A 25,268-nucleotide genomic window follows, 5' to 3' on the forward strand; every position below is an offset into this window, starting at 1 on the left:
GCGGCACACGCATCCTTTTCTTAACCCACTTGCAATATATAGCTCAAAGTTATCATTTCCATTGTGACAATGTTAAAGTCAAAAAAATATGTTTGGAGGGTGGATAGGGGAAGGAGAGGCAGGAGAGAAAAATAAAAAGGAGAGGGAGAAAAAGAAGAAGAGGAGCAGGAGGAGGAGGGAAAAAAGAGCCCTGTGCCACGAGCACATATAAGAGAACTTTCACCAATTAGTGGGGAGAAACGGGAGAGGGAGCTGCCGCAGCGCCGGCACTCAAAGAGCCAGGCCTCGCGGCGAAGCTGTCATGTCGGCAGGATTGATCAACAGGCCTGCTATTTCTAATGGCATGTTGTCATGAAGCCGCAGCCATGGGGAGCCACCTGCCTCAGTCCTCGTAGACAGCAAAGTGTGTGTGTGTGTGGATTTGAGATTGGGTTGGGGGGTATTGCAGCAACCATATATACCTATTCTGTGCCAGTATATCTTTTACTAACAATTTGAGAAGGGCCTCAATACCTCCTCCGCTCTCTTCCTTCCTACCTTACCCATCCCTGAAGTGTTCAAATGTGACAGGTGCACCTGTACTGTTTTAATCTCACCTAGTCCAGCCAGACAAAGCTTGTGTCAGTGCAATGACTGCAAAAATGAAAATGTATAATATTGTTATTGTAATATATTATTAATTTCTATTACTATAATAATAATAATAATAATAATAATAATACATTAAATCAATTTAAACCTATCAGTAGTAAAAAACAAAAACAAAAAAAACTTCCATTGTTAATAGGAGTGAAATTAAAATACAATAAATAGATGTGTTTCTGCTTTGATGCAATTTTATATTCCACTTTCATAACAATCGTAACTATCCATTTCATTGAGCTATAAATTATTGTCTCAATCAAGAGGCTATGATATGCTGCATTAAGTTTGCAAAAAAGTATCTACTATAAAGCATCTTATTTGATTAAAGCTCATTTACTGAAAATCTAGCCAATTTTAAAACATTTTTGTATAATTTAAAACGGTTCTTGGAGAAACGACACAATCAAACAAAGGAAATCGTTCAATAAAGAATTAGTCACGTTGCTCCGTTTTTCAGTATTGCGGCAACAGTAACTAGAAGAATTGCTTCATTTCTAGCCTCCACGGCAACACCAAGTGTGGCCTCACTAACGATAAAAAGTCAAATAAAAGTTACAGAACTTTCGAGTTCAAGGTAGCGCTATCTACTTGGAGTGCATGTCACATACAGGTAACCTTTTTATCGGGCCTGCCTCTGGTCTCATCAGTCGATTAAATTCTCTGCCCGCGGCAGTGGCTTAGCCGAGGGACACGGACCAATAGAAAAATATTTCATTGTGTTAGCATTTCAAATGGCGAGTTGAGGGCGGGCTTTGGAGAGGTGGGGGAAAGAAGTGCTAACCGATCATTGCCAGCGGAATTAATTGGCTATTCCGAGAATAATGTCCCTTACCCATGATCCTCGGAGGGCCGAACGCTAGCGGAGGCCACTTTTTTTTGTTCGGCGTCTTCAAAAAGAGGACCGCTTGGGGGTACTGACCGTATTAGGGTTTTAGCTCAGTCCCCTAAAGGCGAGTGAAATAATCAGAGGCACTGAACCAAACTCGGCTAATCCGCACCCTAATTAAAAACTCAGAACCCCATTCACTTTACCGTAATGCCAATCGAAAAAGAAATACTTTAAAAGAAATAAAATGGAATGAAAAAAAGTCAGAACATAAAGAGAAAAAATAAAACAACGATATATGCAGAGAGAATTCTAGAACAATGGACTGCACTAGGCTTTCAGCCAACGCTCAATAAATGGCTCAAGATGGAGCTACCATGGTGGTGCTTCTATCCTTTTATTCAAGGGGATTTGGGTTTGAGCTCTGTTACACATCGCCCAAGCACATGCAATGACCCTAACTGATATCGGTGCATCTTTTAGCCATATCTTAATCTAACCTTTTTAAAGCTCTGTGGCTTTTCAGACTCAAAACAGCATTAAGAAGGAGCATTGTTTGGAGCAGGGGGGAGGCAGCCCTGGGAGACGATTCCACAGAATTGTTGGGCCTGGTCCGGGGCAGGAGCCCTCTGGATAAACAGCTGCTTATGCGCACGAATCAGCAACTCTATAGAGCAAAGTGGGAAAACAAAAAAACAAAAAAACAAGAGCCCCAAAACAAAGATCCAGATTAGGGGGGAGACCATCCCAAATGCTCCATCTCTCCATATCGACCACTTTGGGTCTATAGTATGCAGGTTGTCGATTTCATTCCCCCCCCAATTCGCAGTGGTCCCCATTACACGCCTCTCCTTCGCTCATTGTGAATTCAGTCAACGAAGTCAATCTTATTAACTTCCGCGCTGGTTCACACATGACATTTTCTTCAATTTTCTCGCCAAACATCAAAAACATCAATTAGCAGCTCGAAAATGGGAAGGAGCGAATGACAGAGTCCGATAACGCAGACTTATTTGAAGCTGAGGGAAAATCTATTCTCCGCTTTCTGAATGTGTTCATTACAATTGCATTTTCAAAGAAGACCTCCAAATAGCAAAGAAATTAAACGTATCTTCTAGAAATGTCCAGAAATTGTTTTTTTGGCGTGTTTTTTTAATCCTGTGTCTATCTCGCGGCCTCAGCGGGCAACACAAAGCATAGTGGTGCAGCATTTTCCCTCTCTCATTATAACGGCTTACAACTTCCTCCACAGAACTTGAAACCCTGTAATGCCAAATCCAACCCGGAAAATAACAATTTTAAAGAAATCCAACATTTTCCTGTGATGGAGACTCGGATAAAAATAACCCTTTAACCGACCTATTGTCAAATAAAAACATAGACCTACTGTAGAATGATTTAACATCTACTTTTATTTTAAAATTGTGACTAAATACACCAGATATCATATCACATGGCGAATCTGAGGGAAAAATATGTTTCTTGAGTTTTATTGAGTTTGTTTTTACCCTAATCCTATCTTAAATTAAAGTCGAAATAATTGAAGACCTCAATATCCAAAATCCACTGTACTGAGAAGTAGTCTTGCAATGTATGTGGCATGGTATCACACCTCCTCATAGTTTAACCTTGCTTTTAAATGCAATATTTCCTTCCCATTACTGGATCCTGGATAATTGAAATGCCCCCCAAAAATAATTGCCATATTAAATACTATACATCAGCTCATTTCAATTGATCATATCCTGCTTTTTACATCACGCATTACATCACAGTGTGTCGAAACATGAACCTGCGCATTTAAAAAAACGTTCTTTGCTCAACTTTTCCCCCTTCGCAACATTGATGAACAATAAAATAAGTAAAAGGCTATTTTCTGCTGATATGCAAACGTCGTCAGAGGGCTTCCTTATGCTTGAGTTACATCTCAGAGGGGGTGAACAAAAGCAACTTTAGTGGCTGCGGAAAGACACTCTTAATGCGATTGGGGAGAGGGCCGATCACATACAGAGACGCGCGGATCATGTTCCTCCGGCCCATTGATTTCGGATCTTTTGACATTATTTAGTTGCTTTTTATTTTCTTGCCCGTCTTTCTTCCATGTCACAAAAAACAGGGCTGTCCAAACAAGCGACGGTGGGGATATCTACTATCTGTCGAAAGAGCAGGCTTTTCCCGGCACTGGAGCAGTGGAGTGCTCTGACACAGTGCCGAGAATCATTGGGATGAAAATATCACTCTTTATAATGGGGCTAATCAGATTTCGGATGTTATTTGCCTTCTAGCCAAGGGGAGACGTGTGGCATAGGGCAAGAGGGATGTAACCAATACACTTCCCCTAGTCCATCAGAGTCCACTATCTGTCCGCACCTCAAAAAGAAGGCCTTTAATGAGGTTAGATACATCCGAGGTGTAGCTATAGGCTATAAATCACACCGATACGGAAGAACTCAACTTTAAATGTATGGTGACACATCTACCTGAATTTCTATGTACAACATTGTAAATATGGCTAAAACAAACAAGCTGACTAAATGCAGAATTAAATAATTAGAGGTGCATTCGTAATACCTCTGCTAAATGAATGCTGAACATACAGAAGTGATCATTTCCATTAAGCAGGGATTTGATCATCTTTCCCATGCGCTTTCACAGGCCTGTTGCAGATTAGATCACTGTGAAAATTGTCAAATGGTTCTGTTTATCTCCCTGTAATTATTTTGATGCAGATGACAGATTGTTTGTGCGGCTGTGTTTAAGGCTTGATGACGTGTACACACACACACAGACACACAGACAGTGAGATAAAGACCTCTGCATGGACAAAGCTGAGTGGTGCCTCTAAATACCATTAACCCATTAGATTGTTTTAATAAAAACCCTACAAAAAGGACTCATAGTAAGTGATTTGTAATACTGTTTTAGGTGAAAGAGCAGGTCCAAGCACACACAATGACTATCTTCAAGTCAAGTAATGACTGACAGTAATGTTTTTGTGACGTGACACAAATAGACTTTCAATGAGGTAGAAAAACAGACAAACTGTGCGACCACGGCATGGCGTTTGCTGTGCTAGCAGACAGTGCTTCAATGGGCAAATCAGGGCCACCCGCACATCTCCCACGGCATCAATTGTAAGGGAGAATTGGTTGTTCTTCACAAAACATAATTATCAACCACTATCAAGTCAAAGATAAATGTTCCTAGCATTTATAAATTATTTATTGAAGAGATCTCCATCATATTTTTCCCATTACCTGTACATCGACAGTTTAAAATAGCAATTACAAGGTTAAAAACAATGACTGTCCTTCGCCAGTGCAAGGCATTGTCAGTAATCCTAATGTAAATAATGCTGTCTTTTTATACTAACATCTATTATTCGCCTAAGGAATTATTAAAACATGTTGCAATAATAGAGGAACACTACATTCTGTTAAATTCATTCAATTCCATGCATTTTACAAGCAAGCAATTCAGCTTTATTTTGTGTGGGGCAATTGGTGATACTGTCTCTTATACAGTACACTCCCATCATGTCAATTGCTTTGTAAATAAGGATGCATTATGAAAGGAAAATGACATGGGCAAGAGACGGTGGTAATATTTTCCTTTTAGAGACTATAATACATGGCATCCAGGTCAGGATAACAAATAATATACACAAAGCACTAACCCTGACTCTCGTTTTTTAAGTGTTCATAGGTCTAGGTCTATATATTCCTGGCGTTTATTAACAATCACTGCCTATTTTAGTTAAACACTCTTCACAGACCATGCTTATTTGAGACCAAAACTAGCGATCAATCGTAGAGTCGTGACTTTTTATAATCACTTCTATTTTCAGTCCATTAAAGTTTGGCCGTGTCACTTGATTACTACATTTGGTATCTACCTTTCCAATTACTTTTAGAGTTTGGGATTTACAAATGTGCACTTTCATGTCCCGTGTTGGCAGATAAGTTGCTGCTCCTTGCCATGAAAGCAGCGTTTTAATGAGCTGCACTAGGGTTAATTGGTTCGCTAAGTTCCCATGTCATGTGTCTCAATATGAAATTAAGCCATTTCCTGGAGTTTCCACGACTTATTTAATTACAAACACTTCAGCCCAATTTCTATTTCCCACAGAGTTGAAAACAGGTATGTGTTGATCTCACCGTGTCTGCTTGTTTGTTTATTCTGGTTGGTCTTACCCCGCCTTCCCAAGATTCCTGACACCATCATATGTTCTTCATAGATAGCCCATGGTGTACTTTCAGATAGGGAAATAAACATGATCCACTGTCATGCGTAGGTTCATAAGTGTGGTAGTACAGAAAATGGCATGAGTGACCAATATGGTTGGTCGATTTAGTATTTTTCCTAGAATTTGGTAGCTACGGTTTATAATTCTGTTTTCTTTTTGGAAGAAAAAAAAAAACATCTCTCCCACCTTTCCATCTTACCACACACAGAGAGACCACCCCCCCACCCCCCCACACACACACACACAACCAGCTAATCCCCCCTAAACGACAGTACCAGTCACTTGCTATTAGGAACTACATGAGGTGAATCTGTCCGTATAAAATACCTTGTAATTAACACTGGTGCAAATGTGTTAAGGTTACCCTCTGGTAGAAGGGGTTCAGTACTCCTGGCAGTGTAATTACGGGTTCCCCACAACGCACCAACCATCTCACTTAACATCGCTAATTCAATCCATCTTCATTTCCCCGGCACCGCCCATCTTGTTGATGGATAGTTATCATTAGAGGGTGACAAAGCACTGAAATGACTGAGGCGTGGGTGTGTGTGTGTGTGTGTGTGTGTGTGTGTGTGTGTGTGTGCTGGGCCTAATGCCGGGGTAACGTGCAAGAGGATGCGTCCTCTCAGACACACACTATTGCCTTCTATACATTACCAAGGGGTGTGTGTGGAGAGATGGGACAGAGCGAATGCTTTTGGGTCAGAGAGCAGGATGCATACTGGAAAAACATACATAAAAAGTACACACACACACACACACACACACATATATATATATATATATATATGAGCATACACACACCACTTGGATGCCAGTGACCCCAACACACAGAGAGGCTATGGTTCTGCTCGGCACCCTTTTACAGCATGCTGCTCAGACTGCTGAGAGACAGCAGACACACACACCCACACCCACACCCACACACACACCCACACACACGTCTCATGTTCAAAGCAGTCCAACACTAACCACAGGCCCTGATTGAGGGAGACTGGTCTGTTGGTACTCTATATTTTCAGTCTATATATTCAGCCCCAGCCTGGCTGTATATCTTAATTATGTGCTCCGTTTCTTTGTGGAGTGGCGGACGGTCTCCTAGTCATTCCAGTGCAGCAGAAGGCGTCTGTCATGAGGCTATGCTAGACTTCATGGGCTCTGTCATACCCACTGCATCATTACACAACTCACGACCAGCCGGCCCGAAAGCCTCTCTAAACAGTGTGTCGCACTCAAACAAGCATGTGCGCACACACTATTCAAGGCCAATGGCTCCACATGAAGCGACGCTTGTTTATAAAATCTTTCAAATAATAATTCATTTGAACATAATCAAGGTCCTACATACTTTTTTAATGACCCGCAGTAGGCCTATCTCTTCTTATACATGGGCATCTGAAAATCAACAACCCATTCGGCCTGCAATGTGGGATAAAAGAGAATAAAACTGAGGAGAAGGTGAAGAGGAACAAATGCCCAGAAGAGCAAGCCCAGCTGACATGCGGCTATAGCAGCCAGGCAGCCCTGTGCTCAGCTCAATGTGATTATCTCCTTTCTGGCTGCAGGTTTCAGGGTCAGCGGTGCCACACACACAAGCCTGGCCTTGCCATTTCAATGATTGAATTGAATCAGGAGCTCTCAATCAATTGTGTTCAGTGACCCCAGAGAGGCCACTGTGGAGAATGCCCACCACCGTCTCGCCGTCCTGGGGGGGAGCCCAGGCTTACAACCCACCCCTCTCCATTAACCAGGATCCGGTGCCACCGGGATGAGTAGTTCAAAATGGCTGCCGCACCAGGCAGCGGCGCTTCATGTATTTACCCTGAAATGTGGGGCCTACTGCGGGGGGTTTGTTTTGCTTTTTCTATTAGCAGGGATTTAAAAAGACACTTGGTTTTACTGTCAAACTATATTTAATGGTGAAGAGGACATAGAGGTTCACATTCAGGTGATGCTGCCTGGCTGAATGTTGGAGATTCTCAGTCTTGTGCTCTCTTGTTTTGTTGGCTTGTTGTGAGGGAGGAATGTGTTGCTACAGCCTCCAAACTCAGCATGCCACAAATACAGCACACACACACACACACACAACCTATTGCTCACACTCACATACGCACACAGACACACCTTGCATCCATACACTCCCACTATTAAATCACCCTCAGACAACTCTGACAATCATGCAAATATACACTAGTACATCAACAAAACCCATTAATGCACTCATATACTCACACCAACACACTTACAGTCAGGCACACACATATTGACACACACACACACACACACACACACACACACACACACACACACACACACACACACACACTAATACATGTAGGCCTATGTACTGAATTCCAGTGGAGGCTGCTGAGGGGAGGATGGCTCATAATAATGACTAGAATGGAGTAAATGGAATGGTATCAAACAAGTGGTTTTCATATGTTTGATACCATTCCATTCAGTCCATTCCAGCCATTATACTCCATTCCAGACATAATTATGAGCCGTCCTCCCCTCAGCAGCCTCCACTGCTGTATTCCCTGATACACTCCCATAGACTTCAGTGCTGGCCTGCCTGCAGATCCTGCAGTTTGTTTAGCAACACTCCATTTGACGACACCCGAAGGGGGCAATTAAGTCCAATTAGAGCCTGTCGGTTTTATTAAGAGGTACAAGCTGGCCAGGCTTGGGGGCAGTGTAGGGAGCAGGGGGGAGCTACAGCAGCACCAATCTACTGCACTGCACACAGCCAGGCTGGCTGAGGGGAAGAGAGCCATTACTCTGAGGAGAAGGGCAAATGCCAGCAGACCTCAGCAAAAAATTAACTGACGACTGAAAGACGACTAGACGACTCGGCTGCCAATGTAAACAGTGGCAAAAAAAAATCATGTTCACCAGGTTCAAAGCGATTCGCTGTCAGTCAAGACTCGTCTTTAACCAGCCCGGGGTCAGCAGGTGAGCTGACCTCAGATGCTCTGGTGATTACATCATCAGGGTAAGACCCCTTTTGGCACTTAGAGAGATTAGTACTGTAAACAGCTGCTCTGCTCAAACTGATCATCTATCCTTGAGGTGAGATGGGTCGGACTAGCAGTCAGGCAGTACTGTGTGCCAGGCTACGCCATGCTGTAATGCTGAGTTATCAAAGTATAAATAACTTAAAATGGAATAATTAAACTGTATTTTTATGACAGCTGATTTAGCAAATCAATCAATATAGGGCAAAGGTAAAAGTAGTAGTCTATAAATACCGCCTGTCTGAAATCTGACAGCAAAAACGCCTGAATGCAGATGTCACAAAGCAATTTGGGAGGGGGTACATACGAGAGTCATGTGACCATGCCCTAGGATACTTGTGTTTAAATAGCTAAATACTACAGCTGTGATGGAACAAAACAATTGCGCTTGGACATGTTTCAAAAGACTAGGGCTTTTTATGTCGCCGCTTGCTGTGAGGAAATTTGCTCTTAATGGATTTCAAAACAGGAAGTCCAACAATAACAACTGGAAAGTGAGAATGCTTCCCTCTCAGCCCCTTCAGTAGGCATCCTTCACAGTGTTGGGGTATAGTATTCTGTGTCAGTCACAATGACCTTCACCTGCCAGCACAACTTCATACTACTACTCGATATCAAATTAAAGTCTGTACTGTACTGTTTACGGCATTCTTAGGCATTTACTGTCGTGTATTCACAACTCAAACCCCTGCGTCCTCTATGGAATCCATGCCCACTGAGTGCCCTGGACATGCCATGAGTAGACTTTCTGTGTCCCAACAAAAAGAGACCTGAAAGACAGCTAGCTACACACGCTTCCTCACAGTTGGATAAAACAAACCTTAACCGCACAACTCAACCTCACCAAATAACTGATTTTGATATCCTGAAGTTGTTTTTACTACTTTCCTCTCTCTCTGGGTGAAAAAAATCCATCATTTTCGGTAAAAAAATAAAAAAAGATATCCTTTCTCCCACCCTGTGTGCAGTTTCCGTGTGTGGAAGTGTTCCCTTCCATTGATTTTTCCCAGCCGGGGCCCTTCCCAACACGAGGCGCCTCCTTGATGGTGTCATCTCCAGTGCCATTCTTCCTTTTAACTGTGCTTTACTCAAGTGGTGTAGTGTACTAAACCGCCAGAGAGGAGGGGGGAAGAAAGGAGAAGAAAAACTGATACATGCGCTCCAAAGTTTCATCTATTGATTTCTGTTTGATGCAGATTGGGGCGGGGGGGGGGGCAGAAAGAAAGAAAGAACAGTTCAAAGCTGAGGAGATTCTTTTTTGATCACCGCTACAGTAGTGGTGTTTGGTAGTAGGGGTAGTAGTTATAGTAGACAGAGACATGCGTCTGTCTGTGAATTCCTTTGTTCTGCGTTGTGTATAGTTCATATCCAGATTCCAAGTTCATACCCAGATTCCATGCGGTCAGTGGGCTCATTAAATGTAGTGACCAACGGCAAGTAGCGTATTTACACGCTGATAGGAGATCATCAGAATGTGCCAGCACATGACCTACGCTGCCTATCCCTATGGAGTTTAATGGTAGACAAAGTGAATACACTCACTCGCTGTATGGTACAAAACTGCAGACACACGGAAAAGCATAAAAGAAGAGCACAACTATTCAACAAATGATGAGCGCAGGGAGCTGGGAGAAGGAGATGTTAAGATATGGAGAGAAAGCTTGACAGCAGAGGGAGAACGAGAGGAACGAAGGAAGTCTTTGCAGCGTCCATTTATTTCCCCGTCATGAAGCAAGATACAGAGAGCCAGGGAAACCGAGAAAAAAGACAGCATGGGTAAGGTAGAGACTAGAGAGAGGGAGGGAGGGAGAGAGAGATGGTGGGAGTCTGCAGTCTCCATTCATTCCCATGATTAGCAGAGCTGTAGACTCTTATCCAGTGCTCCCCACTCTGCCAGTCCTCTCTGTGATGTGCAACTGTGTCCACTGGGGGCTACAATTAGCCCATCAAACTCATTCCAGCCGGGACTCGGCGCCGCCTCTCAAACCCCCTCGCTCTCTGGAGCCTACTCCTCCAAAGAGACGGGCAACTTGTAAGACTGGGGGAGGTAGCCTTTGAAGTCCCAGGCATTGCAGAGGCCTCCCTTTTTGCTCATATCAAGGGTGAGGAGATATAACAATTAAAACAGCAAGAGAGGCAGGCCCACACCACCGCACACAGGCTTGTGCAGAAGCAGGAGAGCTCATGCTTTAAGCACGTTCTCTCAGGAGAAGGTGGGCCACGATAGAGGAGAGACAAGCGAGCCGTTGGCATGGCGGCTAACGGATCAGCAACGACCGTTGTACAAGTGATGAAGGAATTTGACACATATTTCATAGCGTCTTTTCCAACCTTCTATCCATCTCAATTTGCTCTCCGTTGCATCTCTGTCATTATCTCCCTTTCTTCAACTCGTCCAAAATAGGAGTTATCTGTCTTAATGCTAGTTACTCAAGCCCAGATGGGCATTAATGTAAGTGACCCCACGTTGTATAAGACACAGCTTTACTCCTCTCTGCTCCAGTGGGGCTCAGTGGCAGCCTTCCAGGTAATTACACAGCACTGACTACCAGCCCAGATAGATAGCCCACACACACACACACCTCCCCTACACCTGCAGAATCAGTCTGACACAAACCCACATCATTTTTAGGAGGATTACAATGACTTCAATCTGATCCTGTTCTCCAGGCCCCCTACATACTGCGATACTCCCCTGTCAACTCCTTTGCCTTTAGCGTATTGTACTCTATGTCTACCAGGACTGACTCTCCTGTCCGGTGCAGGTCATCTGTAGTTCAAACAGGTGTGCTTATGCAGATGCAATGGAGCATGTGGTCTGCATTAGCTACAGCAAGGAGAAATAGCCAAAAAGAGCTAAACCAGCGTTTTAGCAGCAGTCTAGTCTAACATGTCAAAATGGTCTCTTATTATTTATTCTGAGTCTGCCCTTTTAGCAGCTTATCAACAACCTGCATCATAGTTATAGAGCCAGAAATAGCTAATGCATGCGTAAACATAAATTGGATATCAGTTCTGAGTACATTGCACTGCAGAAGAAGAAGCGTTCTTTCTTTTGTCTGTTATTTTAGACTCTTCTCTAAAGACAGAATCCCTTCTTTTTTTTTTTTACACAATGGCTATGGTCTCAATGAATGCCAGTGAGAATCAACTGAGCCATTCAGGCTGCCAGTTGATTTATCCATGCCTCGCTACACACCAATCTGCTCGCCCGCCGGCCACACCACCAGCCAGTCACTTGTCTGCCATTTCAACACAAGATGGAGACAGTGCCAAAAGTTCCAATTAAAATCTCCGTTCACCATGACGTGTGAGGGAAAAAGCCCAAACACTGGGCTTTCCAACAAAGTCGAGGAAAACACAACAAAAGCTGCCGAATGCTACGGACAAGCCGCATCTTCTCGGTTTCTGCTGAGCACAAAATAAATAAGCATGAAGAGGAGGGGGAAGAGGGGGGACGACGTCTTGTTACGGAGGAACAGAGCATGTAGCAGATAACAGCGTGACAGTGTTCAAAGAAGAAGGCAGGCCCGTAAAACTTGCGCAGATTCGACATCATCGCCTCACTGTCCCTTAATGAGCCTGTAAAGAAGAGCCTGTCGTGTGGCCGAAAAACCACGCCTGTCTTACTCCAATCACAACGCCTCACAGGTTTTTATTCAAATCTCACACACAACTGTCACCGTGCTGTTTATTTTACTCAGAAAGCATGTTAACAAGACAAATGAATGAATAAATGCACAAATAATGCGTTTAGATAATGTTAATAATGTATGAAAAGTAAGCTGCTTTTTTGCTTTTTGACAGCTATCCCAATGCTGAGGACTTTGCAGACTTGGTTCATAATTTTTTTCTATTTTCCAAGTAGCTCTTGTGCTCTTGTGCTTTTATTGACAGTATGACCATTACCTGGTGCACATGGCAGATCTGTTTGCCCATCACCTGTGTGAAACGTTGCCTGACATAATATTGTATCCACTAACTATATTATGTAACAGATTTTTCAGAACAACACGCCCATATTTCAATGAAATTGGGCAATGTTTCCCTGACATGTATGGCAATTATTAAGTAAGATGTTTCTCCTTCACCCTGGATGATTTAAATGGTATGTTAATAAGCCATTTAATCAGAGATGATTCTTAGAGGGCTGGAAAAACCAATAAATAAATAAAAAGCATGTGCACACCTGCAGAGGTATGCAAGTGCATGCAAATATAATCACCTGCCTCTGTGTGAGCTGTTCCAAATTTCCACAACTATTCAAAAAACACCTCAGAGAGAAACTGACTTGGAAGAAAAATAGTCTCACGTCAAATTTAGTAGCTTTTTTTGAGGATTCAGAGGAGCCCGGCTCTCAGGCATCATTGTCTACACTAACTGTGGAAGAAAACATAAAAACACAGCCAAACAAATAAAGAAAGTTCAGGGATGTCTTCACTGAAACTGCTGAGAAGAACAAAATAAAATAAATTGGGGGTTAGTCTCGCTCAGGTTGAGCCGACACACGTGAAAACAATATAAAAGAGGTTTGAGGAATGAGAAAGAGGACAATGCAAAACTATTCAGGAATTAGATACCGAGTGTTCTTAACTAATCCCCCTGACCCGCTCTCCTGCCGTACGAGCAGGGAAACTAAACCTAATTCAGGGCAGCTTAAGTGCTCCCTGGAAACAGTCAGCATTCCACCGGCCAACACACACACAGACACAGAGAAAGAGGTGTTAAACTTTAACTGCCACAGTGCATTCAACTGTAGCAATAAATTGCTCTTTGGGGATGTGGGGTTCATCGCCTCTCCGTGCACCCCCAGTGCGCCCTACCCCTCTCCAAAATCCACCCTAAAAATATCTCACCCCAAAGTGTGGCCACTGCAGTCAGGCAAACAACCAGCCAGGGGATGGGTGCTCCAACACAAGGGGCGCTGTGCTAGTCCAAACAGTGGATTAGCGGGCGAGAGCGTGCTGAGGGTCTGACAGGGATTCAGGAGGACTGTAGCACTATATACGTAGGCCTATGTGATGGGCTTTTGCAGTAGAACGTTAGAGTTGTACAGCCAGGGGGTCCACTGCTATTTGACCCAAACCTACGGATATCTTTCAGCCAGATACAGAGATAAATAGTCCTTAAAGGGATAGTTCACCCAAATTACAAAATGACGTATTGGTTTCCTTACCCTGTAAGCAGTCTATGGACAAGGTATGACAGCAATCCATGCTTTGGTTTAGTTTCCCTGGCACAGTTTCCATACTTAGATTTTGACCTCACGCCAATTAAGATAAACAGAGTAAGGTGTTTACATGACTATTGCATAATCTGCCCACTGCCATAATCAGTTTAATATCTAATTATTAGCGTGCATGTAAACGTACTCAATGAGAAATCTTTACGACCTTATTTCTAGAGGGATAATCACTTTTGTCTATATTTACGGCATTTCCTTTCACTTTCTGACCAAGTAAGCACTTGCAGTGATTTCATAGAGCGCTAACATGAGAGTCATGACGCACACACAAACACATACTGTACTCTGGAGCCAAACAGTGCTCTAAATTCTACAGGCGACCCTAGGGATATTCTCTAAATCACTTCACCCTACTTTCCAAAGTTCATGTAAAAACTTCCTGGAAAAGAGGCAGGCTGTTCTGAAGGAAAAACAAAGAGTTTCTGAAAGTTACACCACTGTCTATAATCCCACACAATTCAGCCTGGTAAGAAAGTGAGAACAGAGGAGGAAGCAAGGATTTCAATAAAAACAAATAATTGGTTCGGCGAACGGATGTGTGTAAAAACTCCCCTCCAAAGATTGGGATTTTATCTGCTGAGTCAACACATTGTGTACTGACGCCCACTTGTGTTAGTGTAAATCCAATCGTCTCAATTTTGCAGTAACATTAGCAATCCCTAACTGCCAGAGCAAGAGAAGAATAAATGACATGCTTTGTTGGAGGCATCAGGCTGGACTATAGGCCACTTGTAAAGTTCAAGCCTAAGCCTCCTTTTCCTCCTCCTCTGCATTTGCCTCCTTCACACCACCCCTCCTATTTCTTCTCCTCTTTGTCACTCAGCTGAAATCAGTCATTCTATTCCTCCGCTAGGAAAAGGAGGTCACATATCGACTTGCTCAGCGTCCCTCTCTCTCTCTCTAGCCACAAGACCCTCCAAAAGACCCCCCTTTCTTCTTCCTCCTCTCCCCATCTCATTCCATCACTCTACCCAACCCAGAACATCCCATCCCACCTCCCCATTTCAATTCTTCCATACTTACCCTTCCCTCTGCCCCCGGTCCCCCCTTCCCACCCAACCATACCCTCAGCCCAATACTAATTGGTAAATCTGTTGAACCATAGCAGTTCCAATAATGAGACACCTGGAGTTCTGTCAAAACAAGTTTCCCTGTGAAACGGCCTCAAGTACTAATACAGTACACGCTCACAGCCCAGCCCCAGAATCAGATGTGAGACTTGGGCAGAGGAGGAAGGAGGTAGGATTGGTCAAGCAGGGGGAAATAGAACAAGTAAATGATCATTATTTGGAAAATAAGTAGTGGGATATTTCACTTTAAATTTAGATTGAAGTTTCCTAAAGACCAATATGACAAATAAACTTATCTGTCTGCACATTGTACCATGATTTAGGGTCACATTTTGATTAGACAATTTTGCATCCAACTGCAAAACTAAGCTGCTATAAAAAAAAATCAGTGCCACCATCACTCTCTTTCCTTTTCTATGTTGCTCTCAAGAACACACACACACACACATTTGTTTTATTATCCTTATGGCGACCAAACAATTGATTCCCATTCAAAATCATATTTTCCCTAACCTTCACCCTAAAGGCTCACACACATCGAACTGAATGTGGATCTAGCGTTCGTCTGCTTTTAAGGACCACCTCGTTGTAGACATCTGACTGACTAAATGTTTTACTCGATTCTACATGTAAAATCAGTGTGCACTCGGTTCGCAAATTATGTTCAGAGGTGCTAAGTACTCTTGGCCAGAAATCACTAGTGGTGTATCTGAGCCCTAACCCTTAATGTAACCCTAACCCTAACCTTAACCCTAAACCTAACCCTAACCTTAACCCTAACCTTAACCCTTAATCTAACCCTAACTTTAACCCTAACCCTTAATCTAACCATAACCTTAACCCTAACCCTAACCCTAACCTTAACCCTAACCCTAACCCTTAATCTAACCCTAACCTTAACCCTTAATCTAAACCTAACCTAACCCTTAATCTAACCCTAACCCTAACCTAACCCTAAACCTAACCCTAACCCTAAATCTAATCCTAACCTAACCCTAAATCTAACCCTAAACTTAACCCTAACCCTTAATCTAACCCTAACCTTAACCCTAACCCTAACCCTTAATCTAACCCTAACCCTAAATCTAACCCTAACCTTAACCCTAAACCTAACCCTAACCCTAACCCTAACCCTAACCTAAACCCTAACCCTTAATCTAACCCTAACTTTAACCCTAACCCTTAATCTAACCCTAACCCTAACCTTAACCCTAACCTTAACCCTAACCTTAATCTAACCCCAACCTTAACCCTAACCCTTAATCTAACCCTAACCCTAACCCTAAATCTAACCCTAAATCTAACCCTAAACCTAACCCTAACCCTAACCTTAACCCTAACCTAAACCCTAACCCTTAATCTAACCCTAACTTTAACCCTAACCCTTAATCTAACCCTAACCTTAACCCTAACCCTAACCTTAACCCTAACCTTAACCCTTAATCTAACCCCAACCTTAACCCTAACCCTTAATCTAACCCTAACCTTAACCCTTAATCTAACCCTAACCTAACCCTAAACCTAACCCTAAATCTAACCCTAACCTAACCCTAAACCTAACCCTAACCTTAACCCTAACCCTAACCTTAACCCTAACCCTTAATCTAACCCTAACCTTAACCCTAACCTTAACCCTAACCCTTAATCTAACCCTAACCTTAACCCTAACCCTTAATCTAACCCTAACCTTAACCCTTAATCTAACCCTAACTTTAACCCTAACCTTAACCCTAACCCTTAATCTAACCCTAACCTTAACCCTTAATCTAACCCTAACTTTAACCCTAACCTTAACCCTAACCCTTAATCTAACCGTAACCTTAACCCTAATTGTAACCCTAACCCTAAACCTAACCCCTAAGCCTAAAATAGCCTTTTTCCTTGTGGGGACCGGTTAAATTTCCCCTTAAATGTACCTTGTTTTACTATCCTTGTGAGGACTGCTGGTCCCCACAAAACCAAACACACAACTGTGCTTGACAACCTTACTTGACCTGACTGAGACTGCTTATCTAGCACACAAACATACACCTACATTGGACTGGGCATACATACATATACACCTTAGACAGAGAGACAGGACAACATGCAGACGCACTTGTGCAGATAAACACATATTTAAGACGCACTCACACAGAAACACAGACACACCCAACAGAGCTCTTGCCCTACCTAGTCAAACATGTTCTGGCAGACACTTTCAACAGAAGAGGGGGAGGGAGGGAGGGAGGGAAGGAAGGAAAACTAGAAGGAGGAATATCTCTCTCCACTTTACATTTAAGGTTGTTGTTTCCGAAAGTGTTTTTTCCAAGTGCAACAACTTTATTACCAACACGGTCCCGATGTAGCATGGAAAATCAACAAGCAATTGATCAGCCGGAGCAATTCAAGCAGGCAACTCAAGAGTCCGGGGGTCCATATAAAGGAGACAGAAATGTGTTTTCTCCTCAGTGACAACCCATGTCCTGCCGTTCCTGTCACTCCCTTCATCAGGCTAACCGTGCAACCATGAGCTATAATCTAGCCTAACACCCACTGATCTGGCAGCAGGCAGCAGTCAGCTCTGCAGACCAAGGCTAACCATTATGTTCCCATCCATTCAATCCCTGACTGTTTGGGTCCGTCAAGGAGGGCACCATAGTTCAATGAGACACTGGGTAGTAATATAAAAATGCGAAACAAAGCATTCATGGACCTTGGATGGCTCTAAGCACCTTCTGACAACAGGAGAACAATTAAGAAAAGCTAGACAGCCTTGTCTCGTCCGAGTCTCTCGTCTTCAACATTGACCTCCCACCCACCAACATAAATACATAGGCAGGCACACACAGTCACTCACTTAGACTACACACACACACACACACACTGCACTCCCTAGTTAACTTCTTGCTGGCTCACATTCAACCACAGATGCCGATAATATAGAGAATCCTCTTCAAGACAGCTGCTAAGAGAAGTAGATTAAAAGAGAACAGAAAAATTCTCTCCAGGATGGTAATTCAAACACAAAAACAAATACAGAGTACAGTCCTCCAGCAGAAGACTAAAAAAAAAACGATTTACATAATATGTGACCCATTTTTACCAAGAACCTCAGAACCGATGGAGATTCAGATCAATAAATACATTATAGGGTAAATCCATTTGAACTCAATCACTTTTTGACAGCACTCTTTTGATTTGAACGGAACCTTCCATACATGTTTGCCCATTGTAGAAGTGCTCAGAAAGTGATGTTTTGAACTTGAATGCCAAAACATTGGAAAATATAAACTTTTGAGATTGATATAATTTAAAAGCTTACAAACAGGGTTGTTAAACCATTTTTTCTCTTTTTTTTTTCTTCAATTATGCATTTTTCTTTTTTTTCCCGTCAATTATCTAAAAACGCGTATTCGCATATGTTGTAGTTTAGACCCTATTTTACATTATCTGAGGTTTTTGTGATGTGCCCGCCATCGGTTGAGACACAACATGCTCTTGGATGCAGGGTAGGTGTCATGTTTTGGCTGATAAATGTACTAAAATGGGAATACAATTTAAATGTCAACTTTCAAATGGTAGCACAAAGATGGTTGGAGGTCCACACATCAGAGAATGTTGACTTAAATGGGAATATCTGTTGTTTGAAATTATATCCTCCATAGGAAACCTACTGAAATCATAGAAAAATAGATAATAGAATAGACATGACCATTTAAGTTGGCATTTGATGGTGGGTGGACCGGCGGCCATCTTTGTGATAGTAATTAGAAGCTAAATTGTCAATTCAATTTAAATGTAAATGGTGTACCAGCTAAATTGCAGTGGTCTGAAGGGATGTGGTCCTCTGTAGCTCAGCTGGTAGAGCACGGCGCTTGTAACGCCAAGGTAGTGGGTTCGATCCCCGGGACCACCCATACACAAATATGTATGCACGCATGACTGTAAGTCGCTTTGGATAAAAGCATCTGCTAAATGGCATAAAAATATAAAAAATAAATAAGTCCATTCTATGAATTCTATTTCTGTGATTGAAATGACACCCACCCTGTCCTCGAGAGCATTTTGTCTCAGCCAATTATGTAAAGTAGGGTCTAAGCTACAACATATGCCAGGGGTAGGCAACTAGATTCAGCCGCAGGTCGATTTTTTGTACACTGCAAATTGACCACAACTAAGGCCAAAAAGAAATTATATATAAAAATAACAATCATTTCATACCTTGATTACTTTGAGACACGATCACGTCTCTTTTTTTGTTTGTGGGAATACTTGGTGAACAGATTTTCTAAATTAAATCACTTGCGGGCCGGTTTTGGCGCCTGTTGCCGACCCTTGACGTGATATTTTTGTTGTTGTTGAATTTAAGCGCTTTTAGATAATCTACTTTAAAAAGGTTAAAAAATTATTAATTTGTAATAAAAAAAAGTATTTTTTCAAGAAATATTACATAGTTTGATAACCCTGTTTGTAGGCTTTTAAATTATATAAAACTCAACCGTTTATCTTTTCCAGTGATGAAGACATCACGGTTGAGTTGGGGTATGCAAAATGGGTCAACTTTGAGCACATTTATCTCCTGAATGTTTTGGCATTCAGGTCCAAAAAGTCACTTTCTGACCACTTCTTCCATGGGCAAACAGGTATGCAAAGTTTTGTTTAAATCAAAAGGGATGTTGTCAGAAGTGATTGAATTCAAATGGATTTACCCTATACTGTTTGACAGAAAACTTTATGGATCTGAAAGCATCATTATATACCATGTTCAAACAGCAGAGACTTAAATCAATAGACACTTTGGCACTGTTGTAAAGCCAAAGGGTACAATCCCTATCGATAGAGACCGTAATGCTACCTTGAGAATCAACATTCTAAACCATCTGATGTTAGCTACACCAGAGACAAAGCACAGTCAGCAAACTGAGCTGGGCTACACCGAGTATCACAACACTAGTGGGTTACAAGCCAATTACTTACAAAACACAGTTCACAGTCTTTTAAAACCATCTCGGGAAATCAGGGTTGTCCGAGAACTAGGAATGTACGTGTTGCACAAGACATGAGTACATATTTAGTGTGAAAACCATGGTTAAAAGGTCAGTAGGTTTAGGCTGTCAAAAGTATCCCCCAACATATCTGCACCAGTTGCCATTTTAGAGCAACAAAGCAAGTCAACAACACAGCAGTAGCAGCACTCAATCAGCAGCAAACACAACAACATAGCATGATTAGGCTATCATTAGGATTATGGTTGTTATTATTATTTTAATTTTTTTAATCAACATCATCATAATTTGTCAGTTGTTATTTTGGCATCATCAACCAGCTAACAAGATACTTGGAATTCAAAGTTCTCACCAACTGAAATTGGTGAAGGCTCAGATCTGACTGTCCGGGGAATTCCAAGCAGAAGGGCCCCTGAAAGGCAAAGACGGACGTTCCCGAGTCACACAATTATATCAGCTCACACACACACACACATCATCCTAGCCTACCAGGAACATGAATGTAAAGCAATGTTGTTTTCTCACTTCTCACAATAAATAGGCCTAATGCTTTTTTCACTAGCTAGACTATTCATTTATGTAACCTTCTATTTCCTTTCCTTATGGCTACCTCAGCTTTCTCCAGGGTGCCATGCCTATCCGTATAAACACACATTACACAGAGAATATGAGAACATGGGTTGGCTTTGGGTTGGTTACGTGGCTGTTATACTGTTATACACTGGAGTTTCTCAGCTGTTCTCGCTGCTGGTTCAAAGACATTGACTTCTTTGGCTCTTAACTAAATGCAGCTTGTACTAGGGTGAACATGGGGAGATGTATTCCTGTGCATTAGGTAGGTGTGCAGCTAACAGCCAAATAATATTTTACATCACTCTAAAAATCAGGATATGAAGGGCATGGAAAGAAAGAGGGAGGGAAAAAAGAGGAAAAGGGAAAAGAAACAGGTGCACAGTCATCCAGACACACACACAGACCCCAAAAAACGACTGAACCACCTAGGTTAGTTCTGACAAAGTGTTTTCACCATATACAGTCCTGAAACCTCACACAACGTTACTGTACTGTACAGGTTAGCCTACTCTGCACAAAGGTCAATTAGTCTTGTGTGCTTGACCCTATGACTGCTTGATCCTGTGGGAGACAGATTTTTCTCAACAGGCTTACAGTATGTACAATGGTTATCGGTGTGACTGCTTGTAAACACACAAACACAGTCTAGATCTGCCCATTACGCAGGGTGGCCTAAGTTTACAGGGGTTAGCCTACATAACGTCTAAATACCACTCAGAGGTAAAAAGGACAATGAACTCCCAACTATTCATGTGCTTATAAAAGCCGCTATTCACATTTCTTCCTGCAATCAGATGACAACTAATGGTGGTGTGCGCTAGAGTGCATTCCTGAGGAAAAAAAATTCCGCAATAAAGGAAAAGGTACAACAAAATAGGCTACCCACTATTACAGGTCAGAATCTGGATGGTATTTCTCCTCTATAAATCCCTATAAATTCCACTGTTGTTTGCTCAGTCATTCCTTTGTTGGCTGCTCAGCAGACACTGACTGTCATTGGGAAGTCTGTAAACAACTGGACATTCAGTGCTGTAGAGAAACAATGACTTTGTCTAGATTGGGTTTCACTGAGTGAAACAGCAAACCCCTATTACCCTCTCTTGTCACAGTTCCCATGATTGACACACGTCTCGGCTGGTCTCACATTTGGCCACCAAGTTGGTTGTGATGTCAGCATGACAGTGCAACGTCTGGTTTGAGCCAATGGACAGGGCTAAGGCCTGTTGGGTGGCCAGAAGAGGCACAAAGCCCCCTGTCTAAGGGTGAGGCCATGTCTCCTACCAACAGAAGAGCCTAAGGGGCTCTGGTTTAGAGCACTACTGCCATAACAACAGACAGCATTACATTCATCTGTGATAATGCTACCACAGACTTTGCTCAGACTACCTAGAGCTTGCAGACTGAAGAAAGGATGAGTATCTGAGCAAGGTAGAGGAATAGAGAGAGAGAGAGAGAGAGAGAGAGAGAGAGAGAGAGAGAGAGAGAGAGAGAGAGAGAGAGAGAGAGAGAGAGATCGAGAAAGACAGAGGGAGAGAGAGAGGTATCCCCTCGTAAACAGTGAGGGCAGTGTGTCTCCAGTGAAGGAGGCCAGGCTCTCACACCAGGGCTTCCAACCCCCAGAGCTATTGTCTGTACAGCCCAGGTGCACTGCAATTCATAGGGAGGAGACTTGTCTTTATTTAACGTTTCTCAACGTACAAAGATGGACATGGAGTGGACAAGAGACCACTGGCCATGTATTTTCTAAGGATGACCGGCTAAGCTGTTTAGCCACAGTGGGGGACTGAGAAGTCATTGTGGGCATTTCCTGAACAAATCTATTCGATTTCAAAAATTTGGGAAGGAGACTTCTTTTCAAGCCAACTATTTTCTGTAGCTCTTGTTCCATTGCACTTTCTATGGAGAGACAAATTGGCCTAAAACGTGAAAGCCAAGTGTTCATTGGTTCAGGTGGGAGGTCTTGCCACACATCGATGTAATGGTCAGATTCCATCACTTACTCAACGCTCATTAGCATACACTTGGAGTATGCACACAACAGGACACTATCCCTCACCCTTACTCCCTCAAGTTCCATGCTTCACTGCTCCTGACACACACACACACACACACACACACACACACACACACACACACACACACACCCGGACACACACACTACACTGAGGCCTGGTTGGAAAATGGTTAACACTCCAGCCATCCCCTGCTGCCAGTGAAAGCCCAGAAAACAATGGAGACATTGTCCGGCCTGAACAGACTCTGAGGAAAGGACTAGAGTGGTGTGGTGTGTGTGTGTGTGTATGTGTGTGTTCGTTTGTGTGTGTGCGCGCGCACACTCTCTCTCGCTCTCAAACATATGCATATTTCTGCCCCAGTTCCCAGCATTTCAATTTAAGAAACATTGTTAAAAATGTTTGACTTGCACCACAATAGTAACTCTAAAGTGGCCTCTAATTTAGGTTATTCATCACTTAGCCCAGGGATGGGCAGAAATGTTGGCTCAAGGGCCACATTGTTTATTTCAAAATTCAGCGGAGGGCCGCACAGATTTTTCTTCTGAACCGATTTGTTCGTCAAAAGCAATTTGCGGGCCAGAAGAAGGGCAGTTATTTGACAATGTATCGGTTCATTATAATTTCTACAGACTTTCTATCTAGTTTTAGACCTTCAAGAGTGGCCTGGAGTGTTTTTATTTACCCCCCAAAAATCACCCTCACCCCCCCAAAAAACGGATTTAGCCATTTACGTTGTCAGATGACTGAGTTAGAAGATGACTCAATATTTTAAAGCCAACAACAAGTGACGTCCCCTTTCTAATATTCCCTTACACAATTCTTGCCTTACAGAGTAGAAATGTAAAGTACTTTTCTCAACTTGAATGTGTAAAGACATGGCATGACCAGAACACCACCCTGTTATGCTACTGGGACACAGCTTTGTCCTGCTTGAGTTGCAGCAGTTGGCAGCTGTGATGTGGGGACACACACACACACGAAACAGATCCCGTAACAAATCAAAAATCTGTCACGTGGCTCAAAACAAATCCCATTTCTAGCACCTCTAAGCAACTAGGGAAATGACATAATACATCAGCTGATGTAGGCCTACTGTATATGGTGCACCAATAATTTAACAAGAAATGATAACCTTCAGTTTTTTATAGATGACTCAACTCATTGAGTTTTGAGAATTGACTTTGTTTGTGTGTGTATGAAAATGTGTAAATGTGTCACATGAAGATATTGTAGCATATGAACTTGAACTGCACGACTACGAACTGAGGGCTATTTTATACAAGATTTTCTCAGACTGTTGACTATGTGAAGCACAAGACAAAAATGTCTCTCCCTGGGTTTCTTTCAGAAAAAAATACACATCAATAGACATAAATAAATAATAACTTTCAGCCAATGGTCTAAAAGTTCAGCGGCAGCGGTTTGGAGGCTGCCCCGCAGGGCGGTCAGACACATCAAAGGTACCGGCGTGCACCCTTTGCGGGCGTGGTGGAGAGGGGCACGCCCTCGTAACGACAAGCTCCTGTGAGGTCACTTCCTCCTTTCCCTTCATGGCTGACCCTCAAGAGTTCCACCTACTTCTACCCCAGAAACTGACCTATCCATAGATTCTACACAAGACAGTATGTTTTTGTTTGATTCTATGTGTATCTGCCCATTTGTCTTTTTCCATCTCCATCTGTCCATCAGTCTTTGTCCTTCTACATCTCTCTTTGCTCAATTTAGCATTTGTATGTATGTCTCAAACTTCATATTTTTGTCTTATTTACTATTTCACTCTCTCTGACTTTTTCTGAAGTTGTTGAAAGGTCACTTGAACTTCGGCTCGCTCTCTCCTTATCGCTGGTGCCTATCGGCTGGCTTTTATCGCTACAGTGCAGATCGCACATTTCTAGCCAAAGATCGGTCAAGGTGCCCAGGTTTTTTCCCATTTGAAAGCAAAAACAAACTACTGTTTACGGCCACATTTTTTGATAAGGGGATCACGTAAAGCAGGGATCATCGACTAGATTCAGCCACGGGTCGATTTTTTCTTGAGAGAATGGTCAGGGGGGCGGAACATAATTACAAATAATTTGTAGACTGCAAATTGACCGCAAGAAGCCCAAAAAGATATAATATTTGACTAAAACATAATCATTTCAAACCTTGCTTAAATGATCACATATACGGTAACTGCCAAAATAATGGAAACACTTGAGTAAATGAGGGCTACAAAGTACTGTATATTGAAAGCAGGTGCTTCCACACAGGTGTGGTTCCTGAGTTAATTAAGCAATTATCATCCCATCATGCTTTGGGTCATGTATAAAAATGCTGGGCAGGTTATTATTTTGGCCATTATTTTGGCTACCATGGCTATGCCCCCATTGGATGACAATGCCCCCATCCACAGGGCACGAGTGGTCACTGAATGGTTTGATGAGCATGAAAACGATGTAAACCATATGCCATGGCAGTCTCAGTCAACAGATCTCAATCAGTTACCTGTATCTCTATTACGAGTGGGAATACTTTGGAACAGATTTCCACAATAAAAATCACTTGGAGTTGATTTGCTGGTGTTTTTACAGTCTTTTATGTCCAACAATAATAATATATTTTTTTTTGTAACTTTGGGGTGGCTGATGTTAAGGAATATAT

The 25,268-nt window shown here is 42.5% G+C and overlaps 1 protein-coding gene across 14 annotated transcripts in view; it reads right to left on the minus strand.

The window, feature by feature from the left end:
* Positions 1–25,268, minus strand: part of tcf7l2 (transcription factor 7 like 2) — a 93,570-nt gene that overhangs the window by 34,316 nt on the left and 33,986 nt on the right. For 9 of the 14 annotated variants that reach the window (XM_084141322.1, XM_084141323.1, XM_084141320.1 and 6 more), the window contains exon 5: positions 20,390–20,449. The exons of the other annotated variants lie outside the window; for them this stretch is intronic. In XM_084141322.1, coding sequence (XP_083997448.1) covers positions 20,390–20,449 — 60 coding nt within the window. The remainder of the gene's footprint in view (positions 1–20,389; positions 20,450–25,268) is intronic. 14 annotated transcript variants of the gene reach the window in all.

The sequence above is a fragment of the Coregonus lavaretus genome (assembly GCF_964263955.1).
Source record: "Coregonus lavaretus genome assembly, chromosome: 25".
Taxonomy (NCBI): Eukaryota; Metazoa; Chordata; class Actinopteri; order Salmoniformes; family Salmonidae; genus Coregonus; species Coregonus lavaretus.